At 53.4% G+C, this 15,545-nt stretch overlaps 7 protein-coding genes across 7 annotated transcripts; 5 read left to right on the plus strand and 2 right to left on the minus strand.

The window, feature by feature from the left end:
- Nucleotides 1-14: 14 nt before the first annotated feature.
- BO95DRAFT_361181 (fatty acid alpha-hydroxylase) lies at nucleotides 15-1,266 on the plus strand (the record flags this gene model as incomplete). Its single annotated transcript, XM_025582507.1, has 3 exons — nucleotides 15-745; nucleotides 804-1,052; nucleotides 1,113-1,266. The coding sequence occupies 3 exons, from the start codon at nucleotides 15-17 to the stop codon at nucleotides 1,264-1,266; spliced, it is 1,134 nt and encodes a 377-aa protein (XP_025443069.1).
- Nucleotides 1,267-1,801: 535 nt separating this feature from the next.
- On the plus strand, nucleotides 1,802-4,325 carry BO95DRAFT_442066 (putative RNA splicing factor (Pad-1)). The gene is made up of 4 exons (XM_025586337.1): nucleotides 1,802-2,777; nucleotides 2,838-3,146; nucleotides 3,199-3,678; nucleotides 3,730-4,325. The coding sequence occupies exons 1-4, from the start codon at nucleotides 2,080-2,082 to the stop codon at nucleotides 3,986-3,988; spliced, it is 1,746 nt and encodes a 581-aa protein (XP_025443070.1). The 5' UTR covers nucleotides 1,802-2,079; the 3' UTR covers nucleotides 3,989-4,325.
- Nucleotides 4,326-4,980: 655 nt separating this feature from the next.
- Nucleotides 4,981-6,846, plus strand: ptcA (type 2C protein phosphatase PTC6; the record flags this gene model as incomplete). Its single annotated transcript, XM_025589693.1, has 2 exons — nucleotides 4,981-5,108; nucleotides 5,249-6,846. The coding sequence occupies exons 1-2, from the start codon at nucleotides 5,048-5,050 to the stop codon at nucleotides 6,844-6,846; spliced, it is 1,659 nt and encodes a 552-aa protein (XP_025443071.1). The 5' UTR covers nucleotides 4,981-5,047.
- A 1,077-nt stretch (nucleotides 6,847-7,923) lies between these two features.
- Nucleotides 7,924-8,946, plus strand: BO95DRAFT_431157 (CDP-diacylglycerol--inositol 3-phosphatidyltransferase; the record flags this gene model as incomplete). Its single annotated transcript, XM_025584996.1, has 3 exons — nucleotides 7,924-8,089; nucleotides 8,143-8,531; nucleotides 8,587-8,946. The coding sequence occupies 3 exons, from the start codon at nucleotides 7,924-7,926 to the stop codon at nucleotides 8,944-8,946; spliced, it is 915 nt and encodes a 304-aa protein (XP_025443072.1).
- Nucleotides 8,947-9,525: 579 nt separating this feature from the next.
- On the plus strand, nucleotides 9,526-11,209 carry leu2A (3-isopropylmalate dehydrogenase LEU2). The gene is made up of 6 exons (XM_025583528.1): nucleotides 9,526-9,695; nucleotides 9,771-9,791; nucleotides 9,896-9,964; nucleotides 10,017-10,112; nucleotides 10,178-10,805; nucleotides 10,873-11,209. Exons 1-6 carry the CDS (start codon nucleotides 9,645-9,647, stop codon nucleotides 11,100-11,102), a joined length of 1,095 nt encoding a protein of 364 aa, XP_025443073.1. The 5' UTR covers nucleotides 9,526-9,644; the 3' UTR covers nucleotides 11,103-11,209.
- A 61-nt stretch (nucleotides 11,210-11,270) lies between these two features.
- On the minus strand, nucleotides 11,271-13,171 carry BO95DRAFT_387568 (anaphase promoting complex subunit DOC1; the record flags this gene model as incomplete). The annotated part of the gene is made up of 4 exons (XM_025583529.1): nucleotides 11,271-11,380; nucleotides 11,429-11,741; nucleotides 11,862-12,313; nucleotides 12,427-13,171. The coding sequence occupies 4 exons, from the start codon at nucleotides 13,169-13,171 to the stop codon at nucleotides 11,325-11,327; spliced, it is 1,566 nt and encodes a 521-aa protein (XP_025443074.1). The 3' UTR covers nucleotides 11,271-11,324.
- A 413-nt stretch (nucleotides 13,172-13,584) lies between these two features.
- BO95DRAFT_442073 (phosphatidylserine decarboxylase 1) lies at nucleotides 13,585-15,464 on the minus strand. Its single transcript, XM_025586338.1, has one exon. It carries the CDS (start codon nucleotides 15,334-15,336, stop codon nucleotides 13,696-13,698), a length of 1,641 nt encoding a protein of 546 aa, XP_025443075.1. The 5' UTR covers nucleotides 15,337-15,464; the 3' UTR covers nucleotides 13,585-13,695.
- Nucleotides 15,465-15,545: the final 81 nt, after the last annotated feature.

The following is a 15,545-nucleotide window of genomic DNA, read 5'->3' on the forward strand; positions in this document are numbered from 1 at the left end:
GCTGTACATCCGCCATGCCTGGAAAGGTACTCCCCGTGTTCACCCCGGCCGAGATCGAACTCCATAACAACGCCAAGTCATGCTATGTGACGTTGGGATCCAAAGTCTACGATGTTACTGAGTTTGTGGACGGTCACCCCGGGGGTGAAGACCTCGTCCTTGAGTATGCCGGCAAAGACGTAACTGAAATCTTGCGCGACGAGTCCTCCCACGTCCACTCCGACTCGGCTTATGAAATACTGGAGGAGTGCCATATCGGCTTTGTGGCTTCTGAATTCAATGGGAAAGCTCGAACGGTTGATGCATCACAAACACTGCAAGTGGCGAATGGTTCTGGAGCAGTCTATGCCACGACCGGGATGTCCTGTGAAGAAGACCTGTCTGTCGATACAGACTATACCCAAGACTTCCAGACGCACAAGTTCCTCGACCTTAGCAAGCCCCTTCTCAAACAACTTTGGTTTAGTGGCTTCAGCAAAGAATTCTATCTTGAACAAATTCATCGCCCGCGTCACTACAAAGGAGGGGAGTCTGCGCCCTTGTTCGGCAACTTTCTGGAGCCACTCAGCAAGACCGCATGGTATGTCGTCCCCATCATGTGGCTCCCGCCTGTCGCCTACGGCACCTTTGTTGGGTTTTCGGGGCTTGCGAATGCGCCTGCTGCTGCTGGATACTGGGTCGGTGGGCTCTTTCTTTGGACTCTAATCGAGTATCTGATGCATCGATTTCTGTTCCACATTGATCAGTATGTCTATCCCAGTTGACACACGCTTATTTCTGTACATCCCCGCTAATTCATGCAGCTATCTTCCCGACAATCGTGTTGGACTGACTCTCCACTTCTTGCTCCACGGTATTCATCACTACTTGCCGATGGACAAGTATCGCTTGGTCATGCCCCCAACTCTTTTTGTTGTATTGGCAACGCCGTTCTGGAAGCTTGCTCATGCTGTCTTCTTCTACAATTGGTATGCTGCTTTGACAGTGTACTGTGGCGGTATCTTCGGCTATATCTGCTACGACATGACCCACTACTTCCTTCATCACCGCAAGTGAGTAGAACGACCTCCTTTCGTGACTTGGACCGTTTCGCTGATCATTCGCTTCTCTAGTCTTCCCATGTACTACAAGCAACTTAAAAAGTATCATCTTCAGCACCACTTTGCAGACTTTGACAATGGCTTTGGTGTCACCAGCCGCTTCTGGGATCAGGTGTTTGGCACGGAGCTGGAGACTCCCGCCCTCAAGGGTGCGAAGGCCCAGTGAATAAGCCAATGGTATACTCTAGAGTGGCTGGCCCTCTTCATGGGCCCTGACATGAGCTCATTGCGTCTTTTATTGATTCCGTGACATACGAAGTAATGCCGTGGTCGTGTGTTGTCCCTAATATCGCTGTGCTCAGGAGTTGGTTTACTTTCTCATCCTTTGTCACTCTGCTTCGTGTACAGGTTTGCCTTGGACCAGAGCAATGGAAAACGTCTTTTGTAAGGCGAGTGACCATGACTCGTAGGTCGACCGGCGGTGGTATTATTACATAGATTCTCACGATTGTATATGATAACCTAATACATAATGTCTCTCTTCAAATCTCATTTCCTCTGTCAATTCAGCCCAAATAGGCTTTAAGCACATTAAGGACATTCCTTAACACTTTTCACTATAACATGTCTCTTTCATGTCATCCATGGTTCACTCCAAACACAAAAAAGTCGAAAAGGGCGGCGAATGCCAAGCCTCACGTGACTGGCCGACATCAGCCAGCGGAACACCGATGAGTGACTTTGCCTCTCAACCTTATCATCCTCACCATTAACATCGCAAATTCAACCGTACTGCTTTCATGCGAGCTACAAACTCTCAGTGGCTCATAATTGACTGAAGTTCTATCGCACCAGAAGCAGGTCTCATCTGCAAGGATCGCTGGATACAAATAGAAGGCACCTATCACGCTTCTAACGAAAGCCGAAAGTGACCTTAATCCTTTCCGCACGGTCTTCCACTCTACCCAAACCGTTTTCTATCAGATCACGTCCAGGAAAAACACACTCGCAGAAAAGCCGAAAGTCCTTTACCTTCAAAATGTCAGGTCTCGACGTTGAAGCTCTTCTCGAGTCTACGGCTGCCCCGACGCCGCAAGAACAACCCCCGCGTTCCCAGGACCATGATGACCGCTCCACCAAGGGCGAGAGCAGTGAGCGTCGTGACCGCGACCGCTCGCGTGAGAACAAGGATCGCAAGCGGCGGGACCGAAGCCGCGGCGACCGACGTCGGTCGCGCGATGGAGACGGAGACGAAGAAATGAAGAGCCCGAGAAGCGAACATGGCAGTGCTAACGGAAGCCATAGAAGCAGAAAGAGGAGCAAGAGCCGGGACAGTGACCGCCGTCGCTCTCGCCGTGATCGAGACCGTCACGGCGATGATTACCGCTCCTCCGGTGGCGATTTCTACCGCGGTGGCGGTCGGGCTCGCACCCGGTCGAGATCCCCATATGATGATCGGTACTACCGTCCCTCTGGCCGCTCCCGTCATGACGACCGGGACGAGGACAGACGGCCTTCACGCCGCGAGCGAGAGGGTGGCCGCAGACGCAGCCCCAGCGCGAGAAGTCGTGAGCGTACGCCAGAACTCAACGAAGATGAACGTGATAGGCGCACTATCTTCGTGCAGCAGCTTGCCGCTCGACTGAGGACGAAAGAACTCATCGCCTTTTTTGAGAAGGTTGGTCCTGTCAAGGAGGCCCAGATTGTAAAGGATCGTGTTAGTGGGCGGTCCAAAGGGTAAGTCACGCCTCAGGTTTTGTGCGGACTAGGCAAGATGCTAACATCCACGCCTAATAGTGTCGGTTATGTCGAGTTCAAGAACGAAGACTCCGTTGCGCCTGCTATTCAGCTTACAGGACAGAAACTTCTAGGAATTCCGATCATCGCACAGTTGACTGAAGCGGAAAAGAACCGTCAGGCTCGCAATCCCGAAGCCAGCAGTAGCAACAACCACGCCGCCCCCTTTCACAGGTTGTACGTGGGTAATATCCATTTCAGTATCACTGAAAGTGACCTCCAGAATGTCTTTGAGCCGTTTGGTGAACTCGAGTTCGTTCAGTTGCAGAAGGACGAGACTGGTAGGAGCCGAGGTTATGGTTTCGTGCAGTAAGTGGCCCCAAACGATCCGAACAACCGGCTTGCTAACCCTTCTGCTCAGGTTCCGTGACCCTAATCAGGCTCGCGAAGCCCTCGAGAAGATGAATGGTTTTGATCTTGCTGGTCGAGCCATCCGCGTTGGCCTTGGCAACGATAAGTTCACCCCTGATTCGAACGCACAACGCATGCAGGGCCAAGGTGCAAACCAACATAACTTCCAGGGCTCGCTGTTTTCGGGTCACGGTGGACGTGGTGTTCAAGCTGGCGGTACAAACAACTTCGACCGTGCTGGAGGCCGGGATTCAGAAAAGGGTGCCGGTGCAAGTGCTCTGGATGACACAGATGTTGCCGGTGTGAACTTCAACAACTACAGTAGGGATGCATTGATGAGGAAGCTTGCAAGAACAGATGAACCCTCTGAGCCAGCTGCCGATGACCAGCAGAAAGTGCTCCGGCCAAAGACTGAAGCCAAGCCGCTGCCTGTTAATGTTAGCATGGCCAGTCGATGTGTTATGTTGCGCAACATGTTTGACCCCAATGAGTAAGTGCGAAAAGCCTAGCTTGTCGACCAGCCCGCTAACTCTATCTATAGGGAGGAGGGCGACGTCTGGGTGAAAGAGCTGGAGGATGACGTCCGCGCTGAGTGCGAAGAAAAATATGGTCATGTCGTTCACATTTCACTAGATCCCAACTCTCAAGGCGACATTTACCTGAAATTCGATCGAGTGCAGGGCGGGGAGAATGCTATCAAGGGTCTTAACGGACGCTTCTTCGGTGGCCGACAGATTACCGCGCAACCCGTCGTCGATGCTGTCTACAGCAGTTTGTTCTCCCGGACGAAGGCCATCTAAAAACCCCCCCCCTCGAGGCCACACATCTTCCATGCATATCTACCATCATTCAGATATGCGGGTAGGTACTTTGATCTAATAATTACACCAGGTGCAACTTGTGACGGCAGGTCCACACTTTCAACCTCACTTTCATCTCTGAAATGAAACTGTTGAGCTTCGCTTCGGAATGGTGCTTGGCTTGGAATGACACTGCCCCTGGTAGGTGCCAGTCTCTGAAAATCTTGCTTTTCACAGTTTATACTCCAAGCCAGAGGCTTGTTGCGGAAATGATTTTGTCTCTAGGGATTTGTATATTGCGTTAGCGCCCAACAAAATATGTAACTCTTATTCTTTGTCCAAGCCCACTTTGTAGATTCTGTCAGTGTAATGTCTAGAGCGCTGTAAGCGACGAGATAAAGCGCAAGAGTGTGTGCTCTAGAGGCACAGAATCTGGTGCGAGTCTATCATGGATAGATCGACAAAGCTCATATCATTGCGATTGTTTGCAGTGCCTACTATAACCACTATACTTCAATATGTATACAAAAATGGTAAATATATGATATAATAGAAAGAATGCAATTTAGAGATACGATATTGTTCTAATCATTCCATAGTTCAGTTATTTAGTTATGCTGGGTTGCTTAGTAAGCTAAAAGCAGCATAACTAAAAGCTGTTTGAAGTACAGTCTTAAGTAAAGAACATGATTCGAAATCCAAAAGCTCCTGTTCAATGGTGAGCAAGTAGATCATGATCATAGAGCTGCATCTGTTGAGCACTATTTGCAGCTCCTTGGGCCTCGAACTGAGGGAGGATCAACGTAGAAATGCATACTCAGTAACTCATAGCAATCCTGACGCGTTGCCGCTGCTGATTCCCGATAACTTCGAAGTTTCAATTCCCGAAACTCCCCCCCAGATGTTAATCCGCCCGCCCACTCGCTCCCCCATCATCCTTCCCCCGCGAATTCCGATTGCCCACCCATCTTTTTTTGACTTCAATCTCTTCTCCTCGTTCTCCAGTGTCATTCTCCAAGCATTTGTTCTTTGCTCTGGGCTGCCAATGCTCTGTCATTCATGATTGTGAATTCGGCCAAGCGAGTCTCTGTCCGAGCCCGGACTTTGGCCGACATTTGTCGTAGGTTGCGCTGTTCTCTCTTTCTGACCTCCCCGTCTTTTCCTTATCTCCGAATGGCAATTCACATCTTTCACAAAGCCGATGCCTCAGTGCCATTAATAACCATGTCTTCGCAAACTAACCTGCTCGTATACGTTCAGCTCTCCCTGGAGTCTCTCGCCGTCGATATTCGAGTCCATGTGTCTCTGTGACTGGGTCTAAGCGACCCGAATTTCACGACTACTTCGTCACTCGCCTGCCATCGTCATCTTTACACCCCGACCCTCGAGGCCCCCTCACCCCTTTCCATAAATTGCCTCGCGCCGCGTCGGTGCCTCATACGGGCGATTCGACCCATTCCCCTACCACTATTCAGCCTTTAGTCGATCGGGATACCACTGTCGTTCGCATTCCGCTTCGCAATGCGAAGCACCACTTTGGCGCCCACACATCACGGGGCACGCGGCCGTCCAACGAGGACACATATCAGGCCGGAGTCATTGACATTCCTGCGTTTGCGAAGCGGCCACCAGCATCCTTGACAATCAAGAAACTAGCCGCAGGTAATCCGGATTCTGCGCCCCGTGAAAACCGGGGTGCCGACAATGCGAATGGAGACCCCCAAGTTTTTTACTTTGGCATCTTCGACGGTCATGGCGGAACAGAATGTAGCAACTTTCTGAAAGACACTCTGCACGAGGCCATTCAAGATACTGCGGCCGCATTTGAGCTCCAATCCAGTCTGCGGCGTGGGCCTCAGGGGCAGATACCCAGAGGTGCGGACCCGTCCTCTGGGGAATTGCCGATCTTCCAAAGAGGCAATTGCGAACGCGCCGCCAAGCTTGAGAAGATTCTATTGCAGAACTGGAGGACTCTCGTTGGGGGCTATTTCAAGCGGTTCTCTCCCTCTCACTTTGCGCACACGCGCAGGGAGAGCTCTTCTGGTGTCACCATCGAGGAGATCTTGGAATACGCCTTTCTGCGAACTGATCTGGAATTCGTCTCGGCGCAAGCCGCCAAGCAGGATGACGATCCCGCGCGTGTCAGTCAACCCATGTATCAAGATGATATCTTGTACGGACCTGAGAACGGTCCGGCGCTGAGCGTCGGTGGTACCAATCGCTTCAAGGGCGGAAGCACAGCGAGTGTGGCCCTTATCTCCACCCCCACGCCAGCTCCTTTCTGGCATCCAGGAGCCCCGTCTAGTCTCCTTGTATCACACGTTGGAGATACTCGCATCCTATTGTGCTCGACTGAAACGGGCCAGGCGATTCCCCTAACGTCCAACCACCATCCCTCCTCGCCGATTGAGGCCAGCCGGCTCCGTCGTTATGCCACTACCTTTGTCACGGATTCTTTCGGAGAGGAGCGCATGAGTGGGCTGGCAAACACGCGAGCATTTGGCGATATGCAATCCAAACGCATCGGCGTGTCGGCCGAGCCCGAAATTCGTCGGGTGGAAATGGGCCCAGCTGAATATTCCTTCTTAGTGCTGATGTCGGACGGCATCAGCGGCACGCTACCAGATCAGGAAGTAGTAGATATCATCAAGGAAGCCAGGACGCCAGATCAGGGGGCTCGTGATGTTGTCAGCTTCGCAACTGAAGTGACGCGCGACGGGGATAACGCCACCTGCCTGGTTGTTCGCTTAGGCGGCTGGGAACGTCGGCTGGAAGGTGGATTAGGCAGTATGGGCACGAAGGAGGCGCGCGATTGGCGGCGACAAGAGGCAACCGATCCTCGACGGTCTCGACGATGATGATGATAATGCTAGATATTGATAGAGCGAAGAAGAGGTGGTTCTTTCTGTATATAGTTTCACATTCTGATCCGTGCACTTCTTGTGTCGAGTCGAACCGACTGATCCGAAGGGCGGAGTTTTGTTATTGCTGCATCTTGTACATACACACGCAGAACATGATCATACTATTTGTTTCTCTATTTCTCTCTCGAGCCTCGTCTATGCGACCTGTGTACCATTCATACCGCAATGGAAGAACGTACCCCTGGAATAGAACACTAAAGCCGCGCCCGGAGCGGAAAGGAATGCTTGTAGCCGCAAGCAGCATCAGAAGCTTGCGAAGTACAAAATGCTTATCTCTTCAGTGATTTAGTTGTGATGCTTCTATGATTTCTATGAGAGTGAGCTCAATGCTGCTTCCAAAATTGCCCACTGTCCCTCCAGGTGTTTGAGGTCAAAGCCTACTAGGTAGCTGTTAAGTTGACGGTCGCAACCGCTTATCACCGCAGCTTATCGACAGCGCCCACTCGGACAGCCAAGCAATAATCCACAGAGCGGCGGCGACCCCGACACACCTCATCGACCCTCTCCTGAACGAACAACTTTCCCCTCAACCCTCCACCCTTCTTCCCCTTTACGCTGCTTTCTTTGTGCGCCTTTTCTTTCTTGGGTGCTGCATCTGCTTCCTAAACTTGAGTCATATTCATCACACTTTGGAGCAGTATCTTTGCTCGCCAAAAGCAACAATAAAAAGCGCGTCAGGACAATAAATCGGTACGTGTGCTTCAGAGCTTTGATTCAGGAGATCAATATATGCACGAGCTTCCCGATCCATCCTTCCCCAACCTATCATGTCGGAATTTATTGTTCTCCATTTGAGATGACTGTCTGGTACCCTGCTAACATTTGTTTTTCTTTTTGAATCACCAAGTCGTTGTCCCACTATCTCGTTCTATATTCATCATCTCCTCCTATCGATCGCTGTGTGTACCTCGTGGAAACTCCCGGAACAAGCCTCTCTCGGTCTTACACCTTCGTCCATCGACAAAATCTATTCTCCTTAGCCTCGTCCAAATAACCAACCTCAGAGTAAAAATGAGCCCACGCACTAGAAGCCAGAAGGCCTCCGCTGAGCTGGAAGCCACGGATCCGTCACCCGCCGTCAATGGAACGCTCCAGCCGTCATCGAAAAATGGCCCGGAAGCTGCTGCGGATGGAGAAGTGCAAGAGAACGTTTTCCTATTCGCGCCAAATCTGATTGGTGAGAGATACATGTCCTCCGTGGGAATACCGGTTCTTGGGTCTAATACATAGCGCGGAAATTAGGTTATGCGCGTGTGGTGTTGACAATGGCTTCGCTTTACTACATGCCCCTGCATCCGCGGACATGTTCCCTCCTTTACAGTGTTTCCTGCCTGTTGGATGCCCTAGACGGATATGCGGCACGATACTTCAACCAGTCGACTACCTTCGGTGCCGTGTTGGACATGGTGACGGATCGGTGCACAACGGCGTGTCTGCTGGTGTTCCTCAGCTCGGCCTGGCCCCGGTGGTCGATCGTCTTCCAGAGTCTGATTGCGTTGGATATGGCTAGTCACTACATGCACATGTACGCGACGCTCAGCATGGGAGGTTCCAGCCAGAGCCACAAGAAGGTCGACTCCAGCCGCAGCTGGGTCCTGTACCAGTACTACCACAGTCGGGTTAGTTTCTTCCGGTGTTTTTACGTCTGGGTCAGTATATTAATGTGGTGCACAGACGGTCCTGTTCATTTGCTGCGCTCTCAATGAGCTGTTCTTCATCGGTCTCTACTTGCTCTCCTTCTCCTCGCCCACTCTCTCTCCTTCCCTGCTTCAACCCAAGGTTGGGGGCCCGGCTGGCGACACGACCATCCCCCCTCCAGAGGGGTACTCCAGCCCTTGGAGTGCAGGCGCCCTTGAGTTGGCTCGTGCGAACAAGATTGACAGCTTCTGGCCCTGGGTTATTACCGGGATCTCCTTCCCAGTCATGGCGCTCAAGCAGTTCATCAACGTTGTGCAGCTGGTCAAGGCCAGCAAGTGGCTGGCTGAAGGTGACATGGCCAGCCGGAAGGCTCTGCGGGCGGCCAAGAACAATTAAGGCCCGGCCATGTCAGGCGCAGGTGGTGATTCCGGATGTTTCTTTCTTTCGAGTCAACCGTCGAGTCAGCCATTTTAATGCCTTCGAGCTCGCTTCTTCTCCGGATGCCTCCGGTCGGCCGGACGGCGGTCTTTGCTGAGCCGGTCGTTTTATCTTTACTTTCTTCCGTGCATGGTTCTGGTGCTCTGGTCGGTTCTGTCAACTGGGGCCAATAGCCCGGGTGTCTTTCTGGTAACTTCCATATATGTGTTGGGAGGAAATTGTGGCATATGAGTCTGTGGAGGGACTATCTGTCTCTGGACAAAAGGGTGAATGATTCTCGGCGCATTGTTTACCTATTATCTATACTGTTTCTTTCCTACATTATGTTCTCCGCTGTGTTTCGCATTCATACAGCTCCTTCCAACCTGTGTCTACTTTTCCTATTAATATTATCACCTTTATTCTTGCCTCGTGGTTTTTCTCATTCCAAGTTCGGTCTGTTTGTACCCCGGAGTAATATTTACGGGCAGCCGCTCTCAAGCTTCTAGCCGGTCTCGGCTAGTGCCGGCAATGACTCCGGTGTCGGCGCGGGGGAGGCTTGCATTTCCCCCCCCGCCAGATCGTATATTTATCCGCTCCTTTTTCATTCTTGCTATCTTCTTAATTCTAACATTCTGACTCAATACCCCTCTCACTCCCCCCGTCTCCCATTCGTCATGTCTACTTTCAACATCGTCGTTTTTGCCGGTGACCACTGCGGTCCCGAGGTAAGAGATACCCGTCCTGGAACCCCGCGCTAGGGAGCTCATAGGCTCATAGACTGACGTATACGTACTTGACAGGTCACCGCTGAGGCCATCAAGGTGAGTCAACCACCCATAACGCTGCAATACAGCTTCGTGGCCTCCCAATGGGCTGCGGAAGCTAAGTACCCTTGCAATGCATGCTGACTTTCACTTCTGATCAGGTCCTTCGCGTCATTGAGAAGAAGCGTGGCGATATCACCCTCAACCTTCAGGATCATCTGCTGGGCGGTGTATGTGCGAACCTTTTGAAGGTGTTGATATAGCTTCTGACCTCGACCTTAGGCTTCCATTGACGCCACTGGCTCTCCCCTGACTGACGAGGCCCTGACTGCGGCCAAGAATGCCGATGCCGTGCTCCTGGGAGCCATTGGTGGCCCCGTACGTAACCCAGTCCGCGAGTCGCCATCCATGCTGCCCCTCGGCTAATATACTATATCCTACAGAAATGGGGTACTGGCGCCGTCCGTCCCGAGCAGGGTCTCCTGAAGCTCCGCAAAGAGATGGGCACCTTCGGTAACCTGCGTCCCTGCAACTTCGCCGCTCCCTCGCTGGTCGACCACTCCCCGCTCAAGGCGGAGGTGTGCCGCGGCGTCGACTTCAACATCATCCGCGAGCTGACGGGCGGTATCTACTTCGGCGACCGCAAGGAGGACGACGGCAGCGGATACGCCATGGACACGGAGCCCTACTCGCGCGCCGAGATCGAGCGCATCACCCGCCTGGCCGCCCACCTGGCCCTCCAGCACAACCCCCCTCTCCCCGTGTGGAGCTTGGACAAGGCCAACGTGCTGGCCACCAGCCGCCTGTGGCGCAAGACCGTCACCGAGGTCATGGCCAAGGAGTTCCCCCAGCTCAAGATCGAGCACCAGTTGATCGACTCCGCTGCCATGATCATGGTCAAGAACCCCCGCCAGCTGAACGGTATCGTCGTCACCAGCAACCTCTTCGGTGACATCATCAGCGATGAGGCCAGTGTCATCCCCGGCTCCCTGGGTCTGTTGCCCAGTGCCAGTCTGAGCGGTATCCCCGACGGCAAGAGCCGTGTCAACGGTATCTACGAGCCCATCCACGGTATGTTGTCACCTCCTTCGTGTATGTATCCAGCGTTGCACTCGATGCTAACACGGTGCCCCCAAAGGTTCTGCCCCCGACATCGCCGGAAAGGGCATTGTCAACCCCGTCGCCGCCATCCTCTCGGTTGCTATGATGATGCAGTACTCCTTCGGCCGGTTCGACGAGGCCCGCGCCATCGAGGCCGCCGTTCGCAACGTTATCGAGTCCGGTCTCCGCACCGGCGACATTGGCGGCAAGGCTACCACCAGCGAAGTCGGCGATGCCGTCGCTGCTGAGCTGGAGAAGTTGTTGTAAAAGGCATAAAAGTTCTTTCTTTTGTTCTCCGCTGAGTTGTGTGTTTTGGGGGCAGCGATGCCGAATGAGATATGACCATATTAATACCAAACTCTTATATTCTTCCCCACATATGAAAGATTATCGCACAGTTATAAAAAAAAACTTTCGAATAGACAGAATAAGGGTATCTACCGGCCAACTCCGATACAAATGCGATGCAATCGAACGCCCGTCTACCAGCTACCTAATGACCGGCTCGCCCATCCAATCCGGCTCCTCCAGACTAACCACCACTCCTGTCACAGCGCGCTCAGCTTCGGCAACTGCATGTTCCCGTCCTCCACCACCGGCTCCCTCGGCCATCTCATCATGCGTGCTCCCCCGCAATGAGCGACGCGCACTGTGTCGTCGCACTCTGCCATCCGCCGACGCCGACGGGGCATTGGCCAACCTCTTGCGCTCGTCATCGCGTGCAAAGACCTGGAAGCCACGGACATGAGTATCCTTGCCATTCTGATGGTTCTCAGTCACCTTCATCTGAATGACCATGGCCTTGAGCACGTTCCCAGCGTACGGATCGTTCTCGTCGTCGTCATCTTCCTCATCATCGTCCTCCTCTTCCTCGTTCCTATAAGCCCTCGCATCTTCGTACAGACTCTCCTCCGTGTCATGCTGATCCATCATCACATCATCCTCGTCCCCGTGGCCCACATCCCTCCCTTTGCCTTTCGCCTTCCCCTTACCTACATAACTCGTAGCTCCTCTCCTCCCAGTGACCCCCAACCCCTTCCGTTTCCCTCTCACCCCCTGAAGCTTCCTCCTCCTCGTCCTACTACCTCCACCCTGGAACTTCCCAAACGAATGCACAGTATTCCTCCCGCCAACCCCTTCCAACTCCACATCCACCCACCCGCAGGGACCCTCACCCTCCCACGTCGCGAACTCCACGAGATCATTCCCCCCCATCCCGGCCAGAAATACCATCTTGGTCGGGGTATAACTCTCATCCATCTCAAAATCCAGGTACACGCGGATGCGCACCACGGCGACAAGCTTGAAGAAGTGCAGGGTCAGGGTGTGGGGTTGCGGGCCGTCCGACTGCCAATACTGGGTCGGAGACGGGTGGCGGAGGGCGCTGACGCCGCAGCCCGGTTTGTGGGTGGAGACGGTCCACGAGGCGAGGGAGGAGATCTCGCGGAGGTTGGCGGGAAGAGGGGTGGGGGATTTATCTAGATGTGTTTGTCAGGGGTTCATTCAACTTTCAAAAACAGGGAAAGGGTAGGGGAAGGGGGGTGGTTGTAGATATAGTATGAATTGGAAAGGCAGAAAGAAGAAAGCTTACCTCTCTCGCCTAACATCTCCTCATCACCATCATCAACATCCGGGTCCGCGAGCATATCATCATCATCCTCCTCCTCTTCTTCCTCTTCCTCTTCGAGCGCTTCTTCCTCCTCTTCGGCCCCTAATCCGCCTCCGTCATGCGCGGCATGAAGACCTAATCTCTCGTCGTCTTCGTCCACTTCTCCCTCCGAATCATGGCCGGTCTCGCCTACACCATGATGATGGCGATGGCGGAGATGACGGTGAGACGAGGGATACCGATGCTGCTGCATTGAGTCATCGATGTCTTCGTCCTCTTCCTCGTCTTCTTCCTCGTCCTCGTCCTGTTCCATCCGATCGTGCGGCGGGTGTCGATGGCGCGGATCCCCGTGGCCCCGGCCATGGACCCCGCGTCCGAATAAAGAGAACAATGCGACTTGGGCGGCGGCGGCGGCAGGGTGTTGTTGGCGCTGCTGCTGCGCTTGTTGGGCTTGCTGGTGACTATGCAGCGGGTGCGTCGGGTCGTCTATGGGTCCCGAGGATGGGTGAAGCCGAGGGATGGGAAAGCCGCGCGAGGGGGGAGTCTGGAACTGGGAGGTGGGAGTTTCATGGTGGCTCTGGCCGAGGCGGACGCGGTTGATACGTTGGGGCGCTGGAGGTGGTTGCTGTTGCTGTTGCTGTTGCTGCTGTTGATATTGAAGGTCCGATGGCGAGGACGTGTCGGGTTGGTTGTGGTTACGGCGGAGGATATGGTGGTGGCGCGGCATGGTGAGAAGTGCCCTTGAACAGAAATGTCTGACCTGTATGGTATAAGGTATCAGTTATCGCATAGCCATGACTCCCAAGCTGACTGAATCGTTGGTTACTTGCTATTGTTTTGATTTATGGTCTCGAGGGGAGAAAAGGTGAAGCTGCGATGGGGGACCGCGTCTGTTATCAATCACGTGTTGGCTTATCGGTTATCGCAATGCGCGATAAGTCCAGCCCAGCGATTGTCGTCCTGGATCAACACGTTGGTCAATTCGAGTAATGAGCTTGTAACACAAATGAAGCCTTCGCAAATGGTGAGGGTGGTCGGCAAGTCAATTCAATGCTTACAGGGTTCATGGAAAAATCTGTGTCAGTGGAACCTTTTACTGTACTGGAATCTCCCTGTCGTGATCTGAGAAAAGTCCTCGGCTCGAAAATAAAATATATTCTATGAGCTCGTGGGGGTGGTGGCCCGACGAAGTATTCTCGCTATTCAATAAATGTAGTACTATAATACAGAAACAATTAAAAGCGACTTAGTCTAGTTTTGAATGTCCACATATCCGATCTTCTCGCCCATTTTAATCCGCTGTCCCTTTTCGATGGTCCAGTTCCAGCCTCCCTCGCGTTTGCCCTCTTCCCAACCGGCATCGAACGACTTGCGGGTGCCCATGGGTGCCTCGAACACCAGCACGATCGAACTTCCCAGCTGGAAGCCTCCCATCTCCTCACCGCGCTGAAGAGGATGTCCTCCCAGGGTGCGACTGGCGTGGCGGTATGTCGCTTCAACAAATCCTGGGTATTGCTCGCCGCGCGCTGCGGCTTCGGCGGCAGCTTTGTCGGCAGCGGTATCCGTAGTCAAACTATTGGTACGCAGCTCTGCATCGAAGTTGACCTTGATCGAGCCCACGTTGGTCGCTCCCACAGGCGTATAACTGAAGAATCCCCAACGCCAACGACCCAACAGGGCGACACGCTCGTTGAGGGTAAAGAGACCCGGAAGGTGGCGTTGAAGATATGGTGAAACTGAGAACAGTTCGCCAGCAAAATGACGGCGGCTCTCTACCACCCACGGCACAGGAGAGTGGAAGCGATGGTAGTCACCAGGAGCCAAGTAAATGACAACATAGTAGAGCGCGTGGTTGGCGGCTGCTTTCGGGGCGTACCACGGAGTTCCATCGCCACGGGCCAAGTCAGCCTTCACCTCTTCTTCAGCATCAACCTTGGAAGTAGTAGACGCGTCCATCGAGGCTGAGCGTTTCCGTGCGCCTCCCGGTTCGCCTGCGAGTAGAGTTGGTAGCGTATAGGAGATACCGTTCATTTCGGCAAATTCCTCATCAGCCAGCATCTTAGCCTCATTCTTTTGGGTCGGCTCGGTCTGATGGTCGGTGAAAGTCTTGGTGTGGTCCGCATGGGTTGGAGTGGCAGATCCCAGAAGGGCATCCAAACTGTAAGTAACGCCCTTGACCTGCTCAACCTCGCCCCGCTCAATGAGTCCGAATTGCAGGATTCTTCCATCGGAAGGCGAGATGATAGCACGGGTATCTGGATCCAAAGGTCGAACACCGGGTTTCAGCTGACGGTAGAAGAACGCGGCCAAGTTGGGATACGTGTGAAGGTCGGGTTCGGCGACCTCGTCAAGGTTGACGCCAAAGATCCAGGAGTACAACTTGAAGCCAGGAACACGGAAATAGTAGGGCAATTCGATTTCATTGAAGCGACCCCAGAGTCGGGACATAGCTTTAAGGGGCAAGGTTGACATAATCTGGACCTGCCATGGTCCGCTGAGTCGATGTTTGGGACGAGCAGGGGCATTTTGGAAGTCGAAAGGCTCTCCGGCTGCCTCTCGCTCAGCTCGTTCTCTTTCAGCCCGCTGGGCCTTATAGAACTGCAGCAGGCCGAGAAGGCCGATGCCTAGACCGACGGGGATGGGGTACCATTCGACTTTGGTGTTGCGGAGCGCGAAACGGAGTCGGGAGCCGAATGTGCTGCGACGAGACGAGGTTTGTTTTTGGTCCTGATTCTGGGATTGTTTCCAGGTTTTGGAAAAGTGGCGAGCACCGGCCGGACGACGACCAGTGGCCCTCAACGACACTTCCATCAATCCAGCCCTCTCCACATGAGGGGAAATCAACACCTTCCGGCGAAACAGCGCAGAACAACTGGACAGGCACAGGGCCATAATGCGACTCTACTGGGTGAGAGTCATCCCAGAGGGGGGGGCAATAACCGAGGGCGGGTGAGGCACGTGAAAAATTACGATTAACCGGCACAAGTAAGGTGTGAAATTGTGAAAATGGGGCTTTGATGGCGAAGGGCAGAAGCAGCAATCCTCATTTCCTGAACGTGATCGGCAAGAAGGCATCTTCACCGCCCGGCAGAATGGGCCAT

Source organism: Aspergillus brunneoviolaceus, assembly GCF_003184695.1.
Source record: "Aspergillus brunneoviolaceus CBS 621.78 unplaced genomic scaffold BO95scaffold_27, whole genome shotgun sequence".
Classification (NCBI taxonomy): domain Eukaryota; kingdom Fungi; phylum Ascomycota; class Eurotiomycetes; order Eurotiales; family Aspergillaceae; genus Aspergillus; species Aspergillus brunneoviolaceus.

Coding starts and splice junctions, on each gene's coding strand:
- BO95DRAFT_442066 (XM_025586337.1), top strand. CDS start 2,080: ATGTCAGGTCTCGACGTTGAAGCTCTTCTCGAGTCTACGGCTGCCCCG. Junction 2,778..2,837: donor GTTAGTGGGCGGTCCAAAGG/GTAAGTCACGCC, acceptor CACGCCTAATAG/TGTCGGTTATGTCGAGTTCA. Junction 3,147..3,198: donor CGAGGTTATGGTTTCGTGCA/GTAAGTGGCCCC, acceptor CCTTCTGCTCAG/GTTCCGTGACCCTAATCAGG.
- leu2A (XM_025583528.1), top strand. CDS start 9,645: ATGTCTACTTTCAACATCGTCGTTTTTGCCGGTGACCACTGCGGTCCC. Junction 9,696..9,770: donor GTGACCACTGCGGTCCCGAG/GTAAGAGATACC, acceptor CGTACTTGACAG/GTCACCGCTGAGGCCATCAA. Junction 9,792..9,895: donor TCACCGCTGAGGCCATCAAG/GTGAGTCAACCA, acceptor ACTTCTGATCAG/GTCCTTCGCGTCATTGAGAA.
- BO95DRAFT_442073 (XM_025586338.1), bottom strand. CDS start 15,336: ATGGCCCTGTGCCTGTCCAGTTGTTCTGCGCTGTTTCGCCGGAAGGTG.